General features: G+C 35.9%; 1 protein-coding gene across 1 annotated transcript; it reads right to left on the reverse strand.

Annotated features, from left to right (window-relative positions):
- Positions 1-1,725: 1,725 nt before the first annotated feature.
- On the reverse strand, positions 1,726-22,057 carry LOC122293674 (CBL-interacting serine/threonine-protein kinase 3-like). The gene is made up of 14 exons (XM_043102188.1): positions 21,682-22,057; positions 21,083-21,282; positions 20,915-20,977; positions 19,273-19,344; positions 18,896-19,003; positions 18,705-18,785; positions 14,678-14,731; positions 14,450-14,575; positions 14,246-14,365; positions 11,417-11,530; positions 8,708-8,821; positions 8,487-8,543; positions 8,322-8,396; positions 1,726-2,121 (listed from the first exon to the last, which is right to left on the reverse strand). Exons 2-14 carry the CDS (start codon positions 21,251-21,253, stop codon positions 2,047-2,049), a joined length of 1,230 nt encoding a protein of 409 aa, XP_042958122.1. The 5' UTR covers positions 21,254-21,282; positions 21,682-22,057; the 3' UTR covers positions 1,726-2,046.
- Between the last annotated feature and the right edge of the window lie 4,045 nt (positions 22,058-26,102).

The following is a 26,102-nucleotide window of genomic DNA, read 5'->3' on the forward strand; positions in this document are numbered from 1 at the left end:
TAGGGCTATTGACATGTTTGGATTAAAAGCTCATGACATGCTCAGTTCTAGACTTATGACATGCTCGGTTTGGCTTGCTTTATGCTCAGTTTTAGGCTTGGCAAAAAGATTCATACTTGATTTAGGGTTTAGACCATGCTCGATCCCAAGGGTTTAAACCATGCTTGGTTTTGATGCTTGGTCAAGACAAGCTTCAAGCTTGCTCTAACATACCATTACATGCTTAGGGATTAGTACATCTAATGAAGTGGGAGTTTACCTAAGGCAACTAAAACCTATTGTGCATGGAGAGGCCAAGAGGTTTGGGGTTTCAAAACCCCACATCTTCTTGTCTTTTGGCTCGGTTCTAAGGATGTTGTATCATGCTTGGTTGGATCATGTTATAGGTATGTGGTTGAGGGTCATGAAATTGAAATAGTGGTAGGGATTATGGGTGGAGATGGGCTCGGCTAGGGTGGTTCAATGTTTGTGTTTTCGGGTTCATGGTACCCAAGCTATGAACTACTTGTATTTATTGGCTCAGTTATGCATGTGTGTATGATGGTGTAAAAAGGGAACTCGAGGAATACAAGAGAACTTACCCAAGAGTGTTGTAGTGCTCAGCTTGGAAGTTTGGTGGTGTGACCGAGTATGTGTTTGTCTATTGAGTGAGGTGTGGTTTGAGATTTAGAAGGAGAGAGAGATATGAGGTGGGAGACACCTATAAGGAGGGTGAGTGGGTGTGTGTTGAGTTTGAAGTTATATTTATAGTGCTTAGAGGATGAAAGCCCAAGTGGGATAAGATTTCTAGTGTGTTATCCTAGGGGAATCCAAAAGTCACTTGTCTTCTCAGTCATTTAGGGTTTTCGGGTAGGCTAGGGCTTGGCTTGGATTAGGTCAATCTCTAGGGTTTTGGATAGACTAGGACATTTAGAGTTTTAACCTAGAATTGGTCTTCCTTAGAATTTTCTAATAGGGATAGGAATTGTGGTCTACTCAAGTGCCTTAGATTAGGAGTTATAATTAAACTAGGAGTTGCATTGAGACTAGGAGTTGTGGTTAGACTAGGAATCGCCAATAGATAGGAGTCATGCGTGAAACTAGGATTTTCACTTAAACTAGGAGTCATGCTCTAACTAGGGTTTCTACTCTAACTAGGAGTTCTACTTAAGGTAGGTTTTTGGTCTAACCTCGAGTGGTTACTCCCATAGGGTCTTTAGTGGGCTTGGGAGAGCATGGCATTTGGGCCTTGCTCATCCTCCCTTGACTTAAATGGGAATGGACCCACTTATTGGGCTAAGTCCAAATCTGCTTCCTAAAATTAGAAACCCTAATCTAGTCTACCTCCTAGCTTTCTTAATCTAGGAACTTAAAAGATTCGGGTGTTACACATACGTTGTGTTTAATATCATTCATCCTTTAGTTGCTTTATACCATGTTGTCCCCTCATGACCATGGCCTTTAGTCGCTTGTTATCTTTCCTCGCCAGCTATGCCCTCGGGTTCTCTTATTAGTCACCCACGGCTCTTTCCTCGGCCATGGAGCCTATTTAGGTCCAACACTCACTATCTTTGCTTGGGGTTTTTTGTCTTTCCCATTGCACCCAAATCCATTTATTAATGCACCGTGCGTGTTGTTCTGTTTTCTGGATGCACGCCATGGGGTAATAATTTCTGCTGAGATTTGGGAAAACCGTGAGCTTTTTTCATGATGGTGAAGACATAAATAAATATTACGAATGGAAAATGCATAAATGAAAGAATATCTACATCATTCTCATTTAGTATCGAGTTAAGATTCCAATTGTAACTAAAAAACATTGTTAAACCTCTATGGGAGCTGTTCAGGCTTACCAACAATAACTACCTATGAGAGAGACGCAGGACAGAAAAGAACAAACAAATGAAACTAATGAACATTTTGCAAGTAAACCAATTTTATGGACAACACTTCGAAGTGGAAGACACATTTACTTCATTTCTTGCATGTCTTCCTCAGTTTTCCAAACAACATCGTCCAGGCAGGTTGAGAGCTTGCAAAATTGGTTGAAGTGAAAGACACAGGAATTTACTTCATGTCTTGCATGTCTTCCCCAGTTTTCCAAACAACATCGTCCAGGCAGGTTGAGAGCTTTTTATAAAACTGCACAGGAAAAATTAAAAATCCCAGTAATTAGAGATGTCAACTCCACAGCTCCAATTAGGCATCTGCATTATATAGAGCCAGCTGCTATATGGCAGGCTTCAGAACCAGCTTTTATGTTGACAACGACAACTACTGACCCACACAAGGATAGATTAATGCCTTTATAAAGGTAAAAATTGGTTAGGATTAGATGACTAAATGATAAAGTTTATTTTATCATTTTTTGATTAAATTTGGATGAATGATAAGGTTTATCTTATCATTATTTGATTAATTTTGGATAAATGTAAAATAAGTATTGATTTGTATCTAAACAATATTGAGTCTATCTAGAAGTCTTAAGAGTTGTTTAGATAAGTCCCTGAAGTCAAAATCGAGTTTTGATAGTTTTGCACTTATCCAGAAGAAATCTGAACAGAGTTTAGTCTATAACAGAATAAGTTATCACGAAATGTTAGCAGTCTGTCGGTACGCATTTTCGCATCTGTTGCTAACCGTCAGCAGAGTCCTACTGCAACTAGAACTCTTTCCAGACTTTCTATTTAAAGGGATTCAGTTTTATATCTTCTCAAGCACTTTGAGCCACGAATTTCAAATAGGATATTCTTAGCATTTATGAGAGAAAATTCACTTGAGAATTTTCATGAAATTTTTCATATCTTCTTGAGTGTGATCGTGCTTTGAGGGTGAAATAACACCGATTGGATTTCAACATCTGGAGTTCCAAAAGGGAAGTCAATATTTGAAGATCGCTAGAGGTTCTAGCTGCTACTGCGGTAGAAGACAAACGGGTCGTTTTTCTAGGCAAGTAAGAGAGTTGAATTATAAAAGTTTTGTAATTGATTGTTATTTGTAATTGTTATTCAAATAATAAGATTGATTTTCCTGGGTTTGGCTGCCCCGTAGGGTTTAACCTTTAAAGAGTTCTTTAAAGGGTTTCCCTTCATAACCAATCCTTGTGTCTTGCAAGTTTGATTATTTATTTTAAAGTATTTGATTCGTTTCATAATCTTGATGATTGAGATCTAACCTATTTGTTGTGGTTTTACAGGGGTACCTTGGGAATTTCAATTGGCATCAGAGCGTGGTTCACTCATTCGAGTGTGATCTGTGCCCTTGTAGATCATGTCGACGTCATTATACATTCCACCATACTTCGATGGAGAAAACTATGCTTATTGGAAAGTTCGTATTAGGACTTTTCTCAAGTCTTTGGATGAACGTATATAGCATTTGGTTGAACGAGAATGGACTAAACCCGAGACATCTATAGATGCTTGGACAAAAGATGAAATTAACAATTGCAATTTGAATAGCAAAGGATTTAACGCTATTTTCATAGCGGTATCCTCCGAAAAATTTAAAAGAATCTCCATGTGTGAGATTGCTAAAGAAGCTTGGGATATTTTGGAGGTTACACATAAAGGCACAAGAATAGTAGAAAATTCGAAAATGCAAATGCTAACCTCAAAATTTGAAGAGATTAAAATGTTAGAAGACGAAAATTTTAATGACTTTTATGCTAAACTGAATGATATTGTGAATTCCAAGTTTAATCTCGGCGAGAAGGTGGAGGATTCAAGGATCGTGAGGAAAATTCTAAGGTCTTTAACTGAAAGATTTCGATCCAAAGTTACCGCTATTGAAGAAAGTAAAGATCTTGATGCAATAAGGGTAGAAGAACTGGTAGGTTCTTTACAAACGTATGAATCTTCGCTTCCTCAAGCAAGAAAATGTAAATTTATTGCTTTAAAAACTATAGAAGAAAATCAAGATGATTTTTCTGATGAAGAAAATCTTAACAATGAGGATATAGATCTCATAGTAAGAAAGTTCAGAAAATTCATGTTTAATAAAAAGTATAGTAGAAAGAAAAAAAGAGGTAAAGAATTTTCTGCAAAGAAAAATTATTTTGAAAAATGGAATAAAAAAAATCTGATAAAATAAAGTGTCATGAATGTTCTGGTTATGGTCATATAAGAATTGAATGTCTAAATTTCAAGAAAAGTAAAGGAAAAGCATTGAATGTCACATATAGTGATAGTTCAGAATCTAAAATTTCAAGTTCATCATCTGATTATGACAATACTTTTGTGACTTTTTCTACTATTGTTAATGATTTTTCTAATATTGAGCTAACAAAATCTGAAAGTGATGATGACAACAGTGATTCGGAGGTTGCTCTAGTTGTGGATGATCATGAGTTGAGTTTACAATAAGCTTACAATGATGTGTGTGAAGAAGTGATCAAATTAAAGAAACTCAACAAGAAACTATACAAGAAATTCACTAATATGGAAAGAGAAATAATTTGTTTGAGGCATTCAAAATTTCTGATATTGAAATAACAAGATTAAGGGATCAAAATATTGCATTAGAAAAGGAATTGGAAAAGGTTCAAGAAAAAACAGCAACATGGAAACTAGAAGAGATGTTGAGTTTTCAAAAATCTAGTTGTGATCGCACGGGTTTGGAATATATGACTTCCCAAGGTATGGAACTTAGAGACCCATCATCCACTGCCACCTTATCAAAAAATATCATTTTTGTTAAAGGAAGTCAAGATGAGGAAACTCCAAAGAAGGCCGTGTCTACAACTCATGTTCCAAGAGCCTCACATGATAGATCAATGACAAAGAAGTCCAACCAAGGTAAGTCCAAAGGTAAGTTTATTCCTACTTGTCATTATTGTGGTGCTATTGGTCATATAAGGTCAAATTACTTTAACTTGAATAAAGTGAAGAAAAATAGATGTGAAAGAAATCTAAAAAAGAAAGGAAATAGTCTAGAGAATCAAGTTTGTGATATGAATCAACAGATAAACTTTTTAAGTCTTAAACTTGGTGAACTAGCACATTTTTGCTTTCAAAATAAAGAAAAGATCATACAAAGTGGTGCTGATGAAAAAAATGAACCAAAATTTAAAGTAAAATGGGTGGTTAAAAAAGATGCCTTGTTACATTAATTAATAGGACTATTTGCATGTTTTTACATTCTTTATATTATTGCATTAGTCTAGGACATGCATTTTATTTTTCTGTTTTGTTTTTATGTTTTTATTTTTCTGTTTTAAATAAGAAAAATATAATATAAAAAAAATTCTGGTTTGGTTCAAAACTTTTCTTTAAGGAAAGTGCATGCTTGATATGTCAAAGTTTGAGCATTTGTGTTCTCATTTAATAAATTCCTGAACCTATGCATCTCTCTACTTTGTGCAATTCACTTTGTGCATACTAACCCTATGGATTATCTTGGCAAAGTTCATTTTCAATGCACAGTGAGAAACTTATATGTATATTTTTTTATAATTAAAGTTCACATCATTTAATGAGATGCTAATCAAAGAGAGATTTCATACCTTGAATTGATTAATACTAGTTGAACCTAATACATAAATAAAGAGCTCTCTTCTTGCCAAATACAAAAAGTTGATCCATATAAACAAAGTCGGTATTAATTCATTGCGGAAAAAGACAAACACCCTACACGGATCTACCACCTTTAAGTTCTTATAGAAAAAATCGTTGCTCTAATCATTATGAAAAAAAATGAGCAACAAACATGAACACAAAAAGGTGGTGTACAAACTATTGTTTAGAAGAGATGCTCATGTATCTAGGCCCTAACATAAAGTTTGACTTTTAAGGTGAAGCAACAAACTCTTATAAGCATCTATAAGAAGCGATCATTCATGAATAAAGGTATATAAAAAATAAAAAAAGATATTGAAGAAAGGAGTTCATAAAAATGCTATGTTATAAGTATACTCACTCACACACTCACATGAACTTTGACATTGATGATCTTATGAGAAGTGAACATCCATAGTGATTGTTGCAAATAAGAGGGTGTACTCTATTGAATTTATTTTGTGAGTTACACTATGTTTGAATTAAAATGCATCTAAGCATGTTACTTGCCCTTTTGTTTTTTTTATAAAAAAAAAAATTAAAAAAAATTCAATTTTTTTTTATTTCTTTCTAATCTCTATTTTTTTTTTTTTTTTTTTTTTTGTTTATATAACATGGTATGCCTACCAAGTGTTTGTTTGTTTGTTTCAACCAAGTTGTCTCAATCATTTGTTCATTGTTTAACATACATTCTGCTCATACATCATGTGCATTTAATACATGAAAAATTGAGACACATGAGAATTGTTCATCATGTCTTTCTTAGTGTTTTCATCTTGGCACATATAAGTGATATTTATTCTATTTTGTGTCTTGTCAGATTAGTGACAAAAAAGGGGAGTATTGGAAGAGCACATTGAAATATTTTGATATTATGAAATTTAGGGGGAGTTTGAGTAAATGGAAGTTTAATGAATTTGCTGAAAATATAAAAAGGGAAGCAACAAAATATTGAGGGGAAGAATTATCTACTTTAGGGGGAGCAGCAGAATATTGAGGGGGAGAACTAAGTATTAAACATGGTTATTGATGATGACTAGAACACTTTCTTTTTGTAGGTTTACATTACATCTAACCTTTGATTATTATTGGGACTAGTTTCAAAGAATGTTCTATGTCATTTCTTATCATTATTGTATTAAGATATTTTTCATGAGATCTTGGTCTGCTGGTTGTTTTTGTCTTAGGTACACACTACATTCATCAAGTTGGTTTTGTGACCGATCCGCCAAAGGGAAGATTGTATATACAAGACATTCATCAAGTTGGGTTTGTCACCAATCCACCAAAGGGGGAGATTGTAAGGGCAAAAATTGACTAGGATTAGATGACTAAATGATAAAGTTTATCTTATCATTTTTTGATTAAATTTGGATGAATGATAAGGTTTATCTTATCATTATTTGATTAATTTTGGATGAATGTAAAATAAGTATTGATTTGCATCTAAACAATATTGAATCTATCTAGAAGTCTTAGGAGTTGTTTAGATAAGTCCCTGAAATCAAAATCGAGCTCTGATAGTTTTGCACTTATCCAGAAGAAATTTGAACAGAGTTTAGTCTATAACAGAAGAAGTTATCACGAAATGTTAGCAGTCCATCGGTACGCATTTTCGCGTCTGTTGCTAACCGTCAGTAGAGTCCTACTGCAACTAGAACTCTTTCTAGACTTTCTATTTAAAGGGATTCGGTTTTATATCTTCTCAAACACTTTGAGCCACGAATTTCAGAGAGGATATTCTTAGCATTTATGAGAGAGAATTCACTTGAGAATTTTCATAGAATTTTTCATATCTTCTTGAGTGTAATCGTACTTTGAGGGTGAAATAACAATGGGTGGATTTCAGCCTTTGAAGTTCCAGAAGGGAAGTCAATATTTAAAGATCGCCAGAGGTTCTGGCTGTTAATGCGGTAGAAGACAAACAGGTCGTTTGTCTAGACAAGTAAGAGAGTCGAATTGTAAAAGTTTTGTAATTGATTATTACTTGTAATTGTTCTTCAAATAATAAGATTGACTTTCCTGGATTTGGCTGCCCCGTAGGGTTTTACCTTTAAAGATTTCTTTAAAGAATTTCCCTTCGTAACCAATCATTGTGTCTTGCAAGTTTGATTATTTATTTTAAAGTATTTGATTCGTTTCATAATCTTGATGATTGAGATCTAACCTATTTGTTCAAGGAAATTGGTAGACAATTTCGTGATTTTACAGGGATACCTTGGGAATTTCAGCCTTAATATCACTTATTGGCAGCCCTTATTAACCAGAAAGGGAACCTACATCAGACATAACAAATCTCTTCCACTGTCACCTCTCCCTGACTCTCTCTCACACACACATGGATGACTAAGCAACCATTGTTTTAAGAGAAATATTTGACCAACACAGAAATCTTACAAAAGAAAGTTTACAAAATGATGTGGCTTGATATGAAATGTTAAATCTACTTTATAATAAAAAGAGCTTTACAATCTGATGAATCACATCAATTCATGTCAGTTTATAAATTTTCCTTGTATAAGATTTCTGTGAAGACAGCAATTCTCTTGCTTTTAGGCTTTACCATCCTACGAGAACAACATCCTCGGAGCATTATAATACCTCCCTCTAAAGTAGGAGAAATAGAAAATGCCAATTGCCTTGGTATAAAATGGCACTTGCAGTCCCCATAAAAATGAGGTAGGGGATCACAAGTTGAGTCCCGTGAAATGAGTGAGTTACTCACCAATCGGTAAAATTAAAGTGGGAGAGAGGAAAAATAGAACAGAGAAATGAAGAGAAGGAGACCTCATGAAACTCCAGAGTGTCTCCTCTTGCTTTTCGCACTTCAACCATGTGAAGAGAAGGTGCCACTTGAAATATCTGAATAGAAGTATACGAATATGTAAAAATAACACAGAATGTAGAATAAATCCAGCTCATCGGTAATAGTAAAATTTAATCACCATGTACCTCTGTAGCAACATTAAGATTTCCCTTTCTCCCAGCTTTCACATTTTCAAGCCTCATCTGATGGATTTAATTAGGTACCCATTAATTTCATCCAAAACAAATAAAATAGAAGAAACTACAAAAAATAAAGTAAAAGTACCGAAGAGATATAAATGCTGACTCTAAGAGGCTTGTAGTTAAGAAAAGTAACAGTACATATTAAGCCACTGCAGTTTTCTCACCTTGTAGTTTTTCTTGTGTACATCAAAACCAAGAGGCTTTGCAGCTTCTTCAATCTTGCTGATGATCTCATTGGCAGGGCATTTAGATGTGAATCTTGTTTCCCTCTTAAATTCCTGAATCCAAAGACATCATGACAGAACGCCAACATAAATAAAATTACATATTTTTCTTACTCCTGACTCACCAGATTCATGATCTTATTACAAAGGAAGCAGATACTAGTTACATAATATGCACACAGCCTTAGCAAGCAAAAACAACCTTGGGTTTATTTTAGGAAAAATCTAAAATCAGGACTTGATGTAAACCAGATCCTTTACACCCTCCAATAGAAAACTGACAAATCAGCTTTCATTGTTCCATTTGATGGTAAAATAAACACACCTGCACAGGATTATAGTCCTATTAATTTAAAATTATTGAATTTAAATCAAATAAAGGTGGGGTGCACCAGCAGCCACTACCGGAGTTGTCTGCTGCCAACCTAGCAAGAGATTTTGCTGGCAGATGCCGACAGGAGGCCTATCGCAGCTGCCACCCAAGCAACAGCCGGATTAATTTTTTTGTGATTATTCAAACCATTTCTCAAGGTGGCAGCTGAAATGGAGTCGGAGCTTGTCATAAAAATAATTACCATTAGGGTTCTTAGGAATTTAGGGTTTCAGATTTTTCATGTAAAAAATAATAATCTAACATGGTTGAGCTCATTGTAAGCTTGTTAGAATGTTGAGGTGGTGGTTTATGATTGGGGGATGAAAAACCTGGGTTTTACACTAGGTCCTAACAGTAACTGCACCCATTATAATTTTACAAGGGTAATGATTTATACAGTCCTAGGATATGCAAACCTCACGCACTCCCTTTGAACAAAGTGGATAAATTTGGGACTCACATGAAAAAACCCACTTTTTAATGGTGGGTCTCACTTTTTTCAAAATGAGTACATGAGATTGCACACCTCAGAATTACTCATTTTACAATATACAGCAGTGCAGACAATCAACTTTCAAGATGAGGACAGGCTTGATAAAAACCAAAAACATAATTGACTTGCATCAAAAGATGCCCAAACCAAATCAAAACCATCTCTTAAATAGCTTAAATAACAAGTCAAAACAGATGAAGAATCAAGATCTAGTGAACCTTCCCCCCTCACTTCATTATTAGTGGTAAATTCCATCCGCCAAATATTCTCTCTTTGCCTCCAACTTTCTTTGGTAAAGTGACACCACTTGAAATCCTAGTAGTACATGCTTAAAGAAGAATAAATGAATAGAACATACAGCGTAAATTACAGATCCCCACCCCACACCCCAATCCCCAAAACCACTACCCTATTTTCAGAAACACTTTCAAACTATGGCTTATGACATATCACCCTGCAAAACCTACCGTTGTAACGAGTTTTCAGATAGTTCCCTCAAAATGACATTACCATCTCCATTTGATAAAAAAAAATGAAATGATTTTCCTCCACTAAAAAGCCTCAAAAAAACCTTGGTGAGCCATGATATGAGCCTCCCATGGCCCATGGTCATGGTTCCTCTCCGAGCATCTATATGCTTGGGCATTTCTGCTATTTCCATTATTGTATAAAGCTCTTGCATCATATTGGACTCGAAAATTCTGTCATTTCTTCTGTTACTTTCCACATCAGGAATTGCTTCCCTATTAAGTTGGTTTTAAGCTCTATAGCCCATTAAGCGCATTCAGCTCATTGATGAGAAGCCTAGGAAAGAAAGATGATCAGATGATTTAATTGAGTTTGGAGCATTTAGCATGACTTTGGATTTTCCTAAGGAACTTGAAGAAACAGAAGCAGCAGCAGCTCGAAGAGTAGCCAAGAACATTTTCTACTTGACAAGAGTGGTTAGAACTTAAAGGCCATGCAGTGAAATGGGTAGATTTTGACTAAGCTATAATATATATGTATATATAGACAAGCTAGAGGAAGTGTGAAATAGATTGGTGGGGAGCATCCCATGGATCCTACATGTTAGTGGGCATGGGAGCTCCCCATCAGAGTTCATTTTTCATCCATAACTCTCCTCACTAGTATAAAAATCTGAACTGAGCCACCTCATTTGTTGGTTATGGCAGGCAAAGCGAAGGGAGCTCCCATAATTTGCTGGTCGAGCTTTCTACAAAAAAAGCAATGCAAGAACATATTCTCTTATCTAAGCTTTGTCCTTAGGTTGTGGCTCCCCAATGGTGACTGTTAGAGCCTTAGTTGCACCTCCCACGGTCACCATATTTCTTTCTTTCTTTCTTTCGTTTATGTTTATAGTCGTCAAAAGTCCCTCGCCTTGATGCCTTCACTTGCAGCTAACACATGTCCAATCCAGCAGGAGCACACAGCACAAACAAACTTGAGCTGCTGCTAGTGGAGTCCCCTACGTCCAAAAAATACCAGAAACCAACCAATTGAATGATTCTATGTGACACCCTAGGGGACAACTTGTAACAAAAAGTTCGATCCAAGGAGTGAGTTATCATGAGTCATAGTTTTGAAGTATGTTTGGGAATGGGATGTTAATTGGAGAGGGTTCTTATTATTTATTCCAACTATTATCACATATAATTACCAAAGGAAAAGGAAATATATTATCAACAAATTTCCCCAATGCGGTTGAAAACCAGTAGATGAGAATCACATATAAATACCAATGTCATGGAAATATAAAAGCAAAGCCTTTTAATATGTGTACCTGTTCAACATCAAACAAATTCGAAAGGTTTAGCCCCTTCGACATTGAAATCAGATCAAATGCATTCATAGCTGCTGGTTGTTCTTCCTTCTTTTCTGTCACATGGTGCTCCTGTTATGATACCAAAAACATATATTTTGTAAGACAAATACTTACAAACAACAATGCAGAACTTTCTTTAAATGTCAATGCTATAAATGAAACAAATACTTACAAACAACAATGCAGAACTTTCTTTAAATGTCAATGCTATAAATTAAAGATGCAATAGATCAAAGATAGAATTACACCTGATTGGAAACCTTGCTCTGATTACCAAATGATGTGAACCCCAATAGACTTGCTTTGAGACCCAACAACAATACTGGAAAAACAACCCCAAGAAAGCCAAACTCAAGTATATGGATGGAGAATCTAGACCCGATGAGAACTCGTTCAAAGAACCTAGATTATATCAAAATCTAGACCTATTGAAGAACCCGTCTCAAGAACCTAGATTACAAAGGAAAGAACGCCACAAAGGTTTTGATTTACCCTTGATAAGTTCAGAAGTTCAAGAAGAACAAGAGGAGATCACTCAACTCTCAATCACAATTCCATATAGTCTGCCTCTCAAATGAGGTTACAAGTGGTTTAAATAGACAATCCCCAAAAATCATAAGTAAATAATGCGTCGGGTACTGTAGCGTAAACAGTGCCATACGCCGCGCTACAGTTACTTCTGAAACCCTAGTAAGACATAAAATTTTAACTAAAAAAATTCACGAATGTAACCTCACACAATTTGTTGGTTCTTAGAAGAACCACATAATCAAATGACACCTCTGGAAATTCCTAGGCGAACTCCGGCAACCACCACCCTTCCCAAGTTATGGCAAGTATTAGGTAGCGTCAGAAAATAGATTTAATGCCTTGACAGCCTATATGCACTTGCCATTGAACTTCTTGAGAACAATCACAAGGCATCCCAATAAATTAGGACCAAAACTGTTACAGAGAAGCTAGGCTACTTGGCTTATTATACCCAAAAAATAACTATGACTAACACTGAGATACTTTAGTCACCAAAGCCCAGATTTAAATAAGCTACCACATTAACAAAGTACATTCACAAATTTTTTATATACACAGAAGTATTAAGCCACACCAAAATTGATGTAAATTAGCAAAACAAAATTGTTGTAGAAACAAATTTATCCAATGTGCAAAAGCCTAGAGGCAAAATCTAAAATGCAAAATAATTAAATTTAAGAGAAGGGAAGCCAGACATGCCTTACTTCCAGTACCACAGTAAGGAATTAGCATAATTGGCCCTTACTGCATCAAAGCTTTGAGGGGTCCTGTCTCGATCAAATAGCTTTAACACATATGAGTAAAGTAACAGTTGCTGTCTGTTTGAACTTGAACGAATCTGGTATTGGATTGTCTGTTCAACTCATATATTTGTTTGATAGGGTTTCATTTGTCCAATGGAAATGTTGTAAAAAAATTGTGATTTTCTTTTGATGATTTTAGCACTTGTAAGCTATACTATACTATTGTTAAAGAATTAGGATCACTATATTAATAAAATTAATGTATGTAATGATATTCATGAAAAGTGAAAACCAAGAATTTTTGCTCCGAGATTCATCTTCTTCCAAGTCATATATTTATAGAAAGGTTGAAATCATTATAAACTGGGTAAAAGACATGTTGTGTTCGCAAGGTCTCCGGAATTTGTCATCATAAAAAAGTATATATATGTAATGATATTCTTGAATAGTATTGAGTTTTTGCTCCAAGATTCATCTTCTTCTAAGTCATATATTTATGGAAAGGTTGTTATGCAGTATAAACTGCAATTCTAGCCTACAAATATGCTATGGAAATCTGAATCTTCTCAAATATAGACACGGTTAGAATTTTGCTCCTAAAATCAATGAGCATTCACGATTTATTTATTTTCTGAAATTATGAATATTCATTTGGGGCATACATCTTTATTGATTTACATGTATGTAACACCCCCTTTCCTTGGGTCATGAATGCCACAAACAATAACATTACATGAGCCAAGTATAAGAGAAACCCATTAAATAGAAAACACTAAGAAGTTTTATTAATAAACTTCATAATAACACGTTGTAAAATCCATATCATCAGCTTTCATAAAATCCGGGTAATATAAAAGACATCATGATAAAACCTCTAAAATTGTTCAGACAAGGTCTCCATCTCCTTGCGCCTAACTGTCTAATAATATTTGTAGGCCAGTACACACTGGCATATTAGGGTTAGCTATCCTTGTGATCTCGATCCCAACCAAGGCCTAGAGTAGGAATCCATGATTGTGGATTAGCATCCCAATTGCACTACCAGTCTGCCCCCTCTTGACGTCCCCGCCCCGACTTGTGGTACTGTCAAAACTATCATATTTGTGGACCTTGATTAAAGGTTTTCACATCAAACATGCATTCAATCGTTCATTCCCTTCCTTATCTTTCCTTATCATTCTTATCATGTCGTCTTTCATTCAATATTGACATCGTATGAAGTATATAGAGAGATTCATTCTTGGCATAAATAAAGTATAACAGTCCTCACATGTAGAAGCATTCTTAAAATTCATTGTAATCATAAATTTGGTGGTAAACCTTGTTTGACTGCAAGGTTGGGGCATAAATCTTAAAAGAAAAAAATGTTTTTGATTCATGTTCATTCAAAAATTGAAAGAAACCCATGCTTCTATATTCCATTGTATATGGGTATATGATTGTTACCAACATAACTTGCTACAAAGATTTGAATCAATATTTGTGAGATAGAAAGAAGGCCATTGATTGATCAAGAGAATTTCCCTAATGTATTAGAACTTACAGTGATTGGATTGGGATCCAAAATTCGTGTTATTAATTTCATGGCATTAAAAGAGAGCCAAGGAGGGCAATTAAATTCAGCAGCCGAAATCTGCAAATAGAGAAAGTGCGGGGTAACATAAAGAAGACAGAGAACGACAGGAGGATTATGCTGCAGAAATTATACAATGCTCACTTTTTTATACAGGTTCATAAGATTAGAATCATCGAAAGGCAAGTAACCTGCAAGCAATACGAAGAGTATCACTCCACATGACCACAAGTCTGCAGTTGTTCCGTCATAGCCTCTATCGTTAAGGACCTAAAGACCGAGATTGTAAATTGTTAAAGACCAAAGCACCAATGGTTAAAAAACAGGCATACAATGTTGAACAATATGATGATGCTAAGAAACAATTCATACCTCAGGAGCAACATAATTTGGTGTTCCACAGCTAGTGTGAAGCAGGCCATCATCCTGCAAATTTAACCATGGTTAGGAACAAAAGCAAGATTCTAAGGAAATTGAAAAATAAATGCAGAAGCTTGAAATGGATGAGAGAGACAGAGAGCAATATAGCGGCTCAAGTAGTGCATCGGAAACCTTGAAATATAAAACAAACGTAGATCTTTAAATTATTATATTCAATAGACCAGTTAGAAGCTAAGTTGACCGAAGAACACCACATACATCATTCCTTCTTCAGAAGCTTTAAAATCGCCTGTCCCAAATTCTAATAAGCTTGTGTATCTTAATGAAATTTTTCTTTGAAGATCATTTTGCACGTTTTCCCCTTGCATTATGTACCTAGGTAAGGAAAAAACATGAATCTAAATAAAACTAAAGCTCAACAAAAAACTGACGATTCACATGTCTGAATAAATGTTTCACGATGGTTTTTCTGGATATGATAGTTAGTCAATGTAAAGTTCATGATACTAGGTCTTTTCAACTTAGACAAATTCACACTCCACTCCACCCATGCATTCAACTTTTGACTGCATGCAGCTCACTCCATAGTCCTGGCCAGACGTTTTCTCTAAATTTATCCAGGAGAGGGCAAAACAGATCCACAATCATTGAGAGCGGCTCCAAAACTAAGTTACTTTAAATATCCCAGAAATAATGGAAGGGGCTTCAAAGCTTGACGTAGAAGCACAAAGCCTGACCAAGATGCATGAAGCTTAACTTCGATAAAGAAGCACCTTAAATTATAATATGTAAAGGTGGCAGGTGCCTTGGCATATCTTCAGTAAGGGGCCTTTTTTTGGCTAGTTAGCACTTTTGAAATACTGCAGAACACTAGCTTATAAGAGAGAGCTTTTTCAGCTTCATTGGACTATCTCTTTGACTGAGTAGCAAAATTGCTACTAATTAGTAGATACTCAAAGAGAGAGACAAAAACGAGACACTATCATACCTGCGAACTCCTGGGGTGAGAAGTAGATCCTTGCTCTGGCAGGATCAGTTTCCCCCTTTGTAGAATAAGTGTACTTATAGATATGGCAAGACGTGGATATTCATTGATCAAATGAATCTCAAGAGTGGATGATTGACTGCCAGCTCCTTGTTCTATAGGACTCTCCGGTGAAGGGGGGACATGCTATTGTTACAAGATTCAGCTGTGTCCCCTATTCCTTCATCGTCAATAGTCTCTTGGGATTCTCAGCCACCCAAGAGATTCTCTCTTTATCCCTCTGTTTATGTGCAATATCTTTTACTGATTTGTGCTTGTAGTTCCTTTCTTTTTAGTGCCCTCTATTCCTTCATCATCATTCAGTCTGTTAGACATAAGATTCTCAGCCACCCAAGAGACTAGCTCTCTCTCTCTCTCTCTCTCTCTCTCTCTCTCTCTCTCTCTCTCTCTCTCTCTCTCTCTCTCTCTCTCTCTCTCTCTCTCTCTCTCTCTCTCTCTCTCTCTCTCTCTCTCTCTCTCTCTCTCTCTCTCTCTCTCTCTCTCTCTCTCTCTCTCTCTCTCTCTCTCTCTCTCTCTCTCTCTCTCTCTCTCTCTCTCTCTCTCTCTCTCTCTCTCTCAATTCTCTCTCTCTCTCTCTCTCTCTCTCTCTCTCCCTCAATTCTCTCTCTCTCTCTCTCTCTCTCTCTCTCTCTCTCTCTCTCTCTCTCTCTCTCATGTGCTATAACACCCCCAAACTTTGTAGAGATCTTTATTTTATAACTTAATAAATATTATTCTTTTATTTGGAGTTCAGGTAAAAATTTGGGTGAAGTTATTATTAGGTTTTAATCTGGATCCATTATTTGAGGTTTACATATTAGAGTTTAGAATTGGGCGTCGGGGTCGAATGTGACATACCCCAGCCATGCTGAAAGCTATTTCGGAATGTCATGATAAATTATAAATGCCATGAATTTATGCATATGTTCCATGTTAATTTGCATTGTACATGCATCACAATATTTTGTGACAAGTCATGATTTTATGTGATTCTCATGCATTACGATATTTTATGACAAGTCACGATTTTATGTGGTTCCCATGGAAGAGATAGAATACATCCCTAATTGATTGAGTATGACACTCATATAATTAGCAAGCGTAGTACCATGAGGTAAGGGCATATTGCATTGCCTATCCTGGCACGCTAGCAATGTACTTGGTGTTGTCATCATCATGTGTGGATTCCTAACCCGTGGCGACAGATGGAATTAGAATCTTCAAAATTCACTAACCCCAACTCACGAAAGTCAACATTTGGTACCGGCCAATAAGGAAAGTGAACGACAAGTCAAGGAACCATGCACAGTTCATGTTCATGACTTTTTGTTTTCAAGTTCTGGTTCCTAGAATGTATTTAGGTGTTCTTTTGTATACTCCCTATGTACATGGGCTTGGCCTATTTCATTCCTATCAATAAAATTTCATTTTACTTATAAAAAAAATAAGTATGCACATTTTTCAAGAAAACCATATTATGTTCATATTGTGTTGCTTATAGATATTCAACTCATATTTGTATGTTTTTATATTTTTAACTACCCCAGGTGAGAATTACTAAGAAGATGCAGGACACAACTTGGCTCAAGAAGATGAGGCAAAGGCCTAGACAGTTCATGATATGTTTAGTTTTATGCTTTGAGTTATTAAGTTATTTTGTTAAGCACATGAGAATTGAATGATTTTTTTATAAGCACTTCTGCAGACTCTCTTATATAATTTCAATAAAGGAGGATTTTTCTTTATTTAATGAAATCTTATATACCGAGCTTCTAAGCAAGAATCTTCAAAAGGTTAGTAGCATCCCCGTTCCCCTAGTTTTCTAAAATGGCATTATTTTGAACCCTGGAGGAACAAGGTTTTACATGTGCAACATCTTAACTACTGATTTTTTCTAGTAGTTCCTTTCTTGTTAGTGCATGTATGGTACTCAATACAGCATGAGGGTGGTAATTGACTGGGGAAAGTACAGCTAGGGGACATAACTATTATGTCTCTGCATTCTATGTTTCCTATTACAAAATTGAATCTCCTACTTGTAGACTGCATTTCTAAATCCCTCTGTGCTTCTTATCTAGCATCCTACATATCATCCTACATGAATATTGCAGCCACACTAAGTGTCAGTTATAATGAGGAAAGTATCATCTGTATCAAGGAGCCTGGAAGTCCATGCCTCACAATTGGGGGAGGTCACGGGGATGACGCTTCATTGGTTGTTCTTCTAGCCAAACAAACTCATTGGACCAACTTGAGTTTGAATCTGTCTCTGAAAGGTCAATAGATATAGGTAAACCTTTCTTTCCCCACACACCTTCTTGTAAAAATAATAATAATTATAATAAAAAGAGGCTATCACACACCTAAAAATCAGGTAATGCATATCAAATTCAGTGTGAGCAAAGAAGCAAATGATTGACCCATCAATCAGAAGAAATGGAAAATACCTAAAACCTCCAACTCATAACTAACACAAAACCTTTCACTTTGAAATCTCCACAAACCTAGTATCTATAGAGGCAGTCAACATTTGTGCAAAATCTAGTGCGCCATGAAACATTTTTAAGCATGCCAGAACATACAGCCTCTGCATGTTCCTCAGTTCCTGATTATTTTTTTTATCGGTAAAAATATAGAGCTCAGATGCGTGTATTCTCATCTGAAAGTTCTTGATTGCTTAAATACAAATCATACCACGCACCAAAGAATTAACAAAAAAAAAAAAATGAGGCAGTATATCTTGCACCACCCTATCAGCATTAACCACTTATGATCAAATTAATTTTAACAGGAAAGAGATCTACTTTTTAGTTTTCACCTTTATCACACTACAAGCCAAGAACCATTTGCCTTCATCTTCCTTACTATTCCACTTTTAATCATGTCACAATTACTTCAATGCAAAAAAAATGACAGTACCCTAGACAGCACAAAGATCAACTCAGTATTGAAGAAAACAAAATGGGATGTTTAGAAGACAGTGCAATTTATTACCCTGACTTGTTGGGACAGAGCACTGAATCCAAAATCAGACACTTTAAGGTTTCCATAAGCATCCAAAAGCAAGTTTTCTGGCTGCAAGAAATCCATAAAATTAAAAATACAACTAAAAATGAAAACATGTAGAAAACCTTCGCTACAAGCATAACTGATATTTTCTATAGTGAACCAAAAAGGTCATGCACCTTGAGGTCTCTGTGATAAACGCCCCTGCTATGGCAATAATCAATGGCATTAATAAGCTGCTGGAAATATCTGCGTGCTTCATCTTCCCTCATCCGTCCATGGTTTACCTTAACAGTCAAAAGTTAATTTCATTAGAAATGACTATATTTTCCAATAGTGGCATGGTTCAAATCTGACATTAAATGTCCAAATGCAGAAAAAAAAAAGGGGGACCAAAACAATTTCTGATATCATGTGTTTTAAGCAAATGGGAAAGTTGAAATTGCATTCCTTATTGTAATTAAGCGTTCCTTTTAGTCACAGGTATCTTAGGACACCTCAAAATTGACAAGGATACTGTTGTACAGGATAGGATCACAGAAAATCAACAACTCACAATCTTATCAAAAAGTTCTCCCCCGGTAACAAACTCCATAACAATGAATATCTTCGTCTTGCTCCCCATTACCTGAAAAGAAAGATAAAATGTAGAATAAGGAAAATAACTTAACATTTTTTAATTTATAATTAAAAATAAATTAGCATCTAAATCAAGAGCTGGTGCTAAATTTAAATGGTTTTTAGTGTAATGTTTCCTTTGAAGTAAGTTCGTCAACATGCTGCAATTACTCGAAGCCTAATTGGCTCAAGACTTCCCCGGTCCAATATGTGGACTGAAAACACCCACTGCCCCATCTTATACAATATTTCTCTATCCTAGACAAAAAGCATGTTTACACCATCACTGCAGTAGAAATTGCCCAAAAAAATATTGTAGTACTGCCTATTTTCTCATTGGTGGAAGATGTTTGGAAAGATAACAATTAAAACGAAACAGTCTGAGAGAGAGAGACTAATAGATTCAAGTTTTCAGAAAGTGAATCCCATATAAACATAAAATAATCTCCAAATTGTGATGGTTAAGATGGGGTTGACAGCCCAAAAGGATAAAAGGTTGGCAACATTAACAGTAACAAACTTTTCAGACAATGATGAAACTGGCCCCTGATTTATTTTAGGTCCACCACTTGAAAGTGTTTTCCTCCATCTAATTGAAGTTATGATCTGACTTATGTATTTTATTTCTATTACTTGAAAGATTTTTGCTTTCCTTTTTTTTTTTTTTTTTTTTTTTGATAAGTAAAAATATTATATATATCAAAAGAAGTAACCAAGTGCACTGAATGTAGACGAGAAAACACCTAGCCCTTATTAATGCTTTCCTTTAATTGCAGCAATGATCTGGACAAAAATGCAGTCACACACTCTAAACTGGCATAACATGTTACAAGATGATGGAATGGACTTGGATCTCCAGTCTTCATAGATGAGAATATTAGTGGGGAGGGGGCTTCAAATAGCTCTTAGTTTTGGAGACACAAGAAATGAGTAAGACAATAAGATCCAGAAAACAAAACTTATTGCTTCTACCGCCGATAGCCACAACATGCAGTACACAAGGGATGGAAAGGAAGAAACATCAGTTTATGATGTTGAACGACTTGAAGTTAGTGATTCAACCCCAAAGGGTGGCGTAGTGGTCTTGGGGCAATCCATACAAACCGAACGTCCTGGGTTCAAACTTCGGATTCACACTCTTGGGGCCATCAAACTTGGGGAATTTCCTCCTAAATTACCCAAGGTTCGCTTGCAAATTAGTCGAGACTTTGTCCCATTCACCCAATGCCAATCAAAAAAGTCTATGATTCAATGAGACGTCCTTACAAATGAATAGGTAGCAAATAGACTTTACTACAATTAAGGCAGTTGTATGCCACGTAACGCTAGGAAATATCTTGTTGGTCAAGCACAAAAGAGAAAAAAATGGGGCTGCATCTTCACTCAAGACTCGGCCTACATATATATTATATATCACTAACTTAAGGTAATTGTGGTAATCGATTTCTGTTGACAACACCATAAATAAGGAGTGTTCTCTCTACATAATTAACCACCTTTTTCTACCGTACAGAATTTAAGAATATGGAGTACTATCGATAGATTTGGAAAACTTTTGTTTGATGAGAGGGAGACCGAACCTCATATAATCGAATGACATTTGGATGTTTTATCAACTTCATTGTTGCTATTTCCCGCTCGATCTGTAAAAGTATGCAAAGAAAAATATTTATCAAATATGTCCGAGTCGAAAGGAAATAATATGTTGCAGTTTAAAAAAAAAAAAAGGAAAGAGTTCATCTTAAGACCTGTTCGGCCATCTTGTGTTTGAGAACCTTCTCTTTGTCAAGGATCTTCAGAGCCACGGGTTCCCCAGTCTCCGCATTTCTAGCAAATTTCACCTTGGCGAATGTCCCTTCGCCAATTGTTCTTCCCACCTCATATTTACCCACTCGGCGCTTTACTTTAGCTTTATTCATTCTTCAATTAGGGATTTGATCATTCTCAGCTGAAGCATGACCAAAGTATAGGTGCAACACTTAAACATCTCACGAAGAAAATTAAAATGTAATGCTCATGTAGTCCAAGATGCCAAAACGGATGTCAAGAATTATTAACTAGTAACCTCAAACCTTTCTACTCAAAAGAAGGAAACTGAAAGAAGAAAAAAGAGGAACTGGAAAAAATCTTGCGTATATATTTATGGCTAATCAATAGAAAAAGATTGGCCAAACAAATAACAACTAGAAAAGGAACTTATATTCAAATCAAATAGAGAAGTGGAGTAGAAATGGTGGTGTAAAGTGGAATCACCCCCCCAAAGCACAAGAACACCCTAGACTCTCAAACAAATTCCCTACCTCAGAGAATGAGACAGAGAGAGATTTTGGGAATGAGAGAGATTCACCTTCCGTCAAAATGCGGAATTCAGTCCAAATCCAACCCAAAAGCTATGAGCTATGAAAAAGACCCAGAAAAATTCAAACCACTTCAGTTTCCAAAGACAGGAAGACCCCAAAAGCTCAGAAAATCTCAAGAAATTGAAGTAAAGTGGAAAGAAACCGGCAAAGCCCTGGAGGAGCTGATTACGGTAAGGAGTGAAAAGTTTTTGAACAGGGTCAAAGGGTCGGCAGCGTATGAGCGATACACGTTTCCAATTTAAATCATTCATCGGAAGCTGCCAATTTCTGCAACCAAAGCCCTGACAAATCTGTGCTGAAGCTGACGTTCAACGCTGATGTACTTTGATGTTCTGTTCGGTTTTATTCTAGTTGCCACATCAGCTGCAGTGCTGCCGGACAGTCGGCAACCGTCTGTCTAAGCATACTTTGCTTTATAAGGAAAATACTTGTGAGCCCGCTAGGGGCTACCGCTCGCTTTTGTCTTTTGTTTTTAAATTATTTTTCACTTAAAAATTAAGTAAATATTTTTTAATAATATTTAGAAATTTTTAAAAAAATATATATTTAAAATATTAAAAAATGTAAAAAAGCATTAAAAAAACATATCATACAACTAGGGATAGATCCCAACGGTTGCTGTAGTGTTACTTTATTCCGGATGTTTTAGATATTCTTTTAGAATATTATTTAGATAAAAAAAAAATTATTTTTTAATTTTTATCTAATTATTATTTAATTATTATAATTTTTATAAACAATAAATAATAATATTATTTTTTAAAATTCTAAAATAAGAATTATATTAAAAAAATTATATTTTAATAATATTTTAATTTGATAATTTTTTTCTCTTCTTTTTTAAAATTTAATAAAAATATTTTAATTCAAATTATTTCACTATTATTTATAAATATTCTGATATATTTTAGATGTTGACCTTAGTTATCTTTTAATTAATGTCACCTAAAAATTAATTCTAAATTAAATTAGTCACTATGTAACGTTATATAGTGACAAAAATTATTTATTCTATAATAAAAAAAATTATTTATTTATTATTTATTCACTTTTTCTATAGTTATATTTTACGGATGCAATGATTATATTTTATTTTTATATATAATTGTCATATTTATATTTTTTAATATAATTATCACATTTAAAATAGAATGTATAAAATTGTTTATCTACTTTTTTGTATCGTCAGAACATATGATAAGGGTTTGTAATGTTAATAAATGGGCAGAAAAATATTATTTATATTTATAATTTTACTTACATAATAATACGTGATATGTTTTAGTTATTGAAAATGATGAAAATTTTAAATTTTAAATTTGAGATTCAGATTAAATAGAAAATATTAACTATCACTCAATAGATACCATCAGGGTAACCTAGTTTGTACGAGTTGATATTTCCTAACTTCGAAGTCTGGAGTTAGAGTCAAGACATTAAAAATATTTATGGTAGTAAAGTTTAACTTTTGAGCTATATGATAAACTTTGGGCCAGTTAGATATTTTGAGAATGTTGCGACGACAAGCTCGCTTTAAGGCAATAATTATAGCTTAAAACCAGACATCATATAATGGAGAGGGACTCTTATGATCATATCTGTAGAGGGTTACTATACTGATCATCCCTACCTCCTGTTTTCATTAAAATAATAAATAAATAAATACTACCACTCAGAACATATAATATCATGTATAAAATTATACGCATATATAATACCATTCACCTATCAATATATATCCAAAAACGTGACCCATTGAGTCGCATAAATTAAAAATGTATAGACCCTAAAAATATCGTAGAATACATATTTCATTGAGTTGCTACAATCAAAAGATACGTCAAGTTCATCAAAATAGTTGAAAACTATGCATGTGCCAACAAAAGCTATTCCACTTACGGTAACCCAAAATTTGAGCAATAGCGTAGAACAAATGTTTTTTATTTGTTTGCTCAGAAGGTGGAGAGATAAAATAATAAAATTTAATCAATTCTTAAAGATATGTTGAAATACTTTAATGGAAAGTCGTTTTGCATGTGAGATACTATTTCAATGTAGATCAATAATGTCAACATATGTTTAGCTTATAAAAAATGTTTAAATAATTATTTTGATGTCAGTGCTCTAAAGTGTAGTTGTGATGACCCGCTTGTAAGTGTATTTTCGCTGAAATAATTGTTTTTATTTTAATTAATATATCAGATATTTTATTTTATTTTAATTGCGTTTTTAAAGTTGGTTTTTAATTTAATTTATTTATTTGAGGTTGTGTTTTATTTCTTTTAGTTGTTTTTGTGGTTTTAATCTTTTTGGCGGTTTGTTTCTTTTCCCGGAGTGAGGACTGGACCTCATTTCTTTTCACATCTTTTTTTTTCTTTTCTTTTTTTTCTTTTTCCTTTTTTCTTTTTCCCTTCTTTTCTTTTTTCTTCTTTTTCTTTTTTCTCTTTCTTTTCTCTCTCCTCTCTCCCCGACTCGGACCCCCCCGTGCACTCTCTCTCTTCTCTCTCTCCCTCACGCCGGCGTCAACCTTCCCCAGCCCCTACCGCCGCCGTCCGGCCACCGTTCGGCCTCCTACCGGTCCCATTCTCTTCCTCTCCTTCCGGTCTACCTTCCCTCCAAAACCCACCCCCAACCGGCCGGCCATTTGGCCGGAAAAAGCTCAACAAAGGCGCACGGATTTTGCTCCGATCCGCCGCCGTCGCTCCACCTCCGGCCACCATTTCTTCACCACTTCATCACCGACCTCTTGCCGTCCTAACCCACCCATTTCCGGCCTCCATCGACCACCGGAGCAGCTCCCACGAGCTTGTTTTCCGATTTGCCATTTTCGGCCATTTCCGGCCATTCCGCCGCCACCCACGGCCGTCCGTCGCTTCCATTAGCTTCACAACCACCTCTAGACCATTCCCTATCAATCTCGTGTCCTAGTTTGTCCCCGTTCAAAAGTGGGTTTTTCGGACCCACGGCCACAGTGAATTTTCACTGTGACGTTGCTGTTTTTCCGCCGTTAGCAACGCCGCGAGCTTTCTAAAAATACCGTATAGCGCTGTAAGTATTTTCCAAACCCTACTTTCAGATTTAAATATATATTGCTCATTCCATAAATATCTGTTGTTGGTTGTTGATTCCGGACTGAGTCCGAGGAGTTTCGGGGGTCGGATGGATGGAGGACGGAGTTACTTGTTTTATTGATTTATATTGTTGGATTATTTTAATATGCATTGATTTGGCATTTCAAGGTGCATGCACGTGTGTTTGTGGGATTGTGTGAAAAGCCTGTGTATTGGCGTGACTGGTTTTACGGGTGCGTGTGTATCACGAGCCCAAGCCGGGATGGGTTATTATCTCGGTGGAGCTCCTCTGGTCACTCGGGAGCGGAATAAACTGAGTGATGTCCCCTGAGTTATCGAGAGAGATGACGGGAGCGGGACTAGGGGATGCTTGGCTACGAACGTGCCGGGCATAGAACCGGGCATCGCCCTACTCACCGACTCCGTGGCCCTTCGCTGGCGAGGGCTAGAGGATGCTTGGCTACGCACGCGCGGGGCGCGGAACTGGGCATCGCTTGTTAGTTGTCACATGCGTGGTGGTACTCTGCGGTGTGACACTGGAGCTAGGGTGTGCGGATGACCCCTAGGGGAGGTCATGGTGCATACGGTTAAAATTGGATAATGGTTTATGAGGCCAAATGGGACTTTTGGCGTGAGCCAGATGGACTTCTGGCGAGATATTGGGCCGGATGGACTTCTGGCGAGATATTGGGCCAAATGGACTTTTGGCGGCCAAATGTGACCTTTGGCGTGTTTTTCAGAAAGGATATGCTTTTGGGCCAAATGGGTTTTTGGCGTGTGTGGAAAACTGGTGTTTTTGGGCTTTGTGCATTGGGCATGTTTCATGCATCTTGTTTGAGTTATATGTGTTTTTATCTGGTAGTGTTTGGGGTTTTACTTACCTGCGGAACCATTTGTGGTTCCGTAGCTTTTGGTGCAGGAGTTGAGGATGAGGAGGAAGAGGCTGAGCCCGAGGATGCGGCTCCGCCGGGTTGCTGATGTTATCTTTTTATTTGTTTAAAACTGTATTTGTGTTTTGTAATATTTTATTTATGTACGTTTTAAACAGCTTGTATTACGTTAAGAAAAATTCTGGTACTTAGTTATGACTTTCTTATCCGCTGCGTGTCTCTCTGTACACAATTGCTGCCTTGCACACACTCGGCACCCGTCGATGGGATGGTGACCCGGGGTGTCACCATCCGGACGTCTCAATTTCCCCGTGTTCGGGCGTGGGGATTTTGGGGGCGTCACAGTAGTTTGGATAATGAGATGAGATGTAATGATTTTAAATGAAAGTTAAAAGTTGAATAAAATATTATTTTTTAATATTATTATTTTTTATTATTTAAAAAAGT

Source organism: Carya illinoinensis, chromosome 14 (assembly GCF_018687715.1).
Source record: "Carya illinoinensis cultivar Pawnee chromosome 14, C.illinoinensisPawnee_v1, whole genome shotgun sequence".
In the NCBI taxonomy this organism is placed as follows: Eukaryota; Viridiplantae; Streptophyta; class Magnoliopsida; order Fagales; family Juglandaceae; genus Carya; species Carya illinoinensis.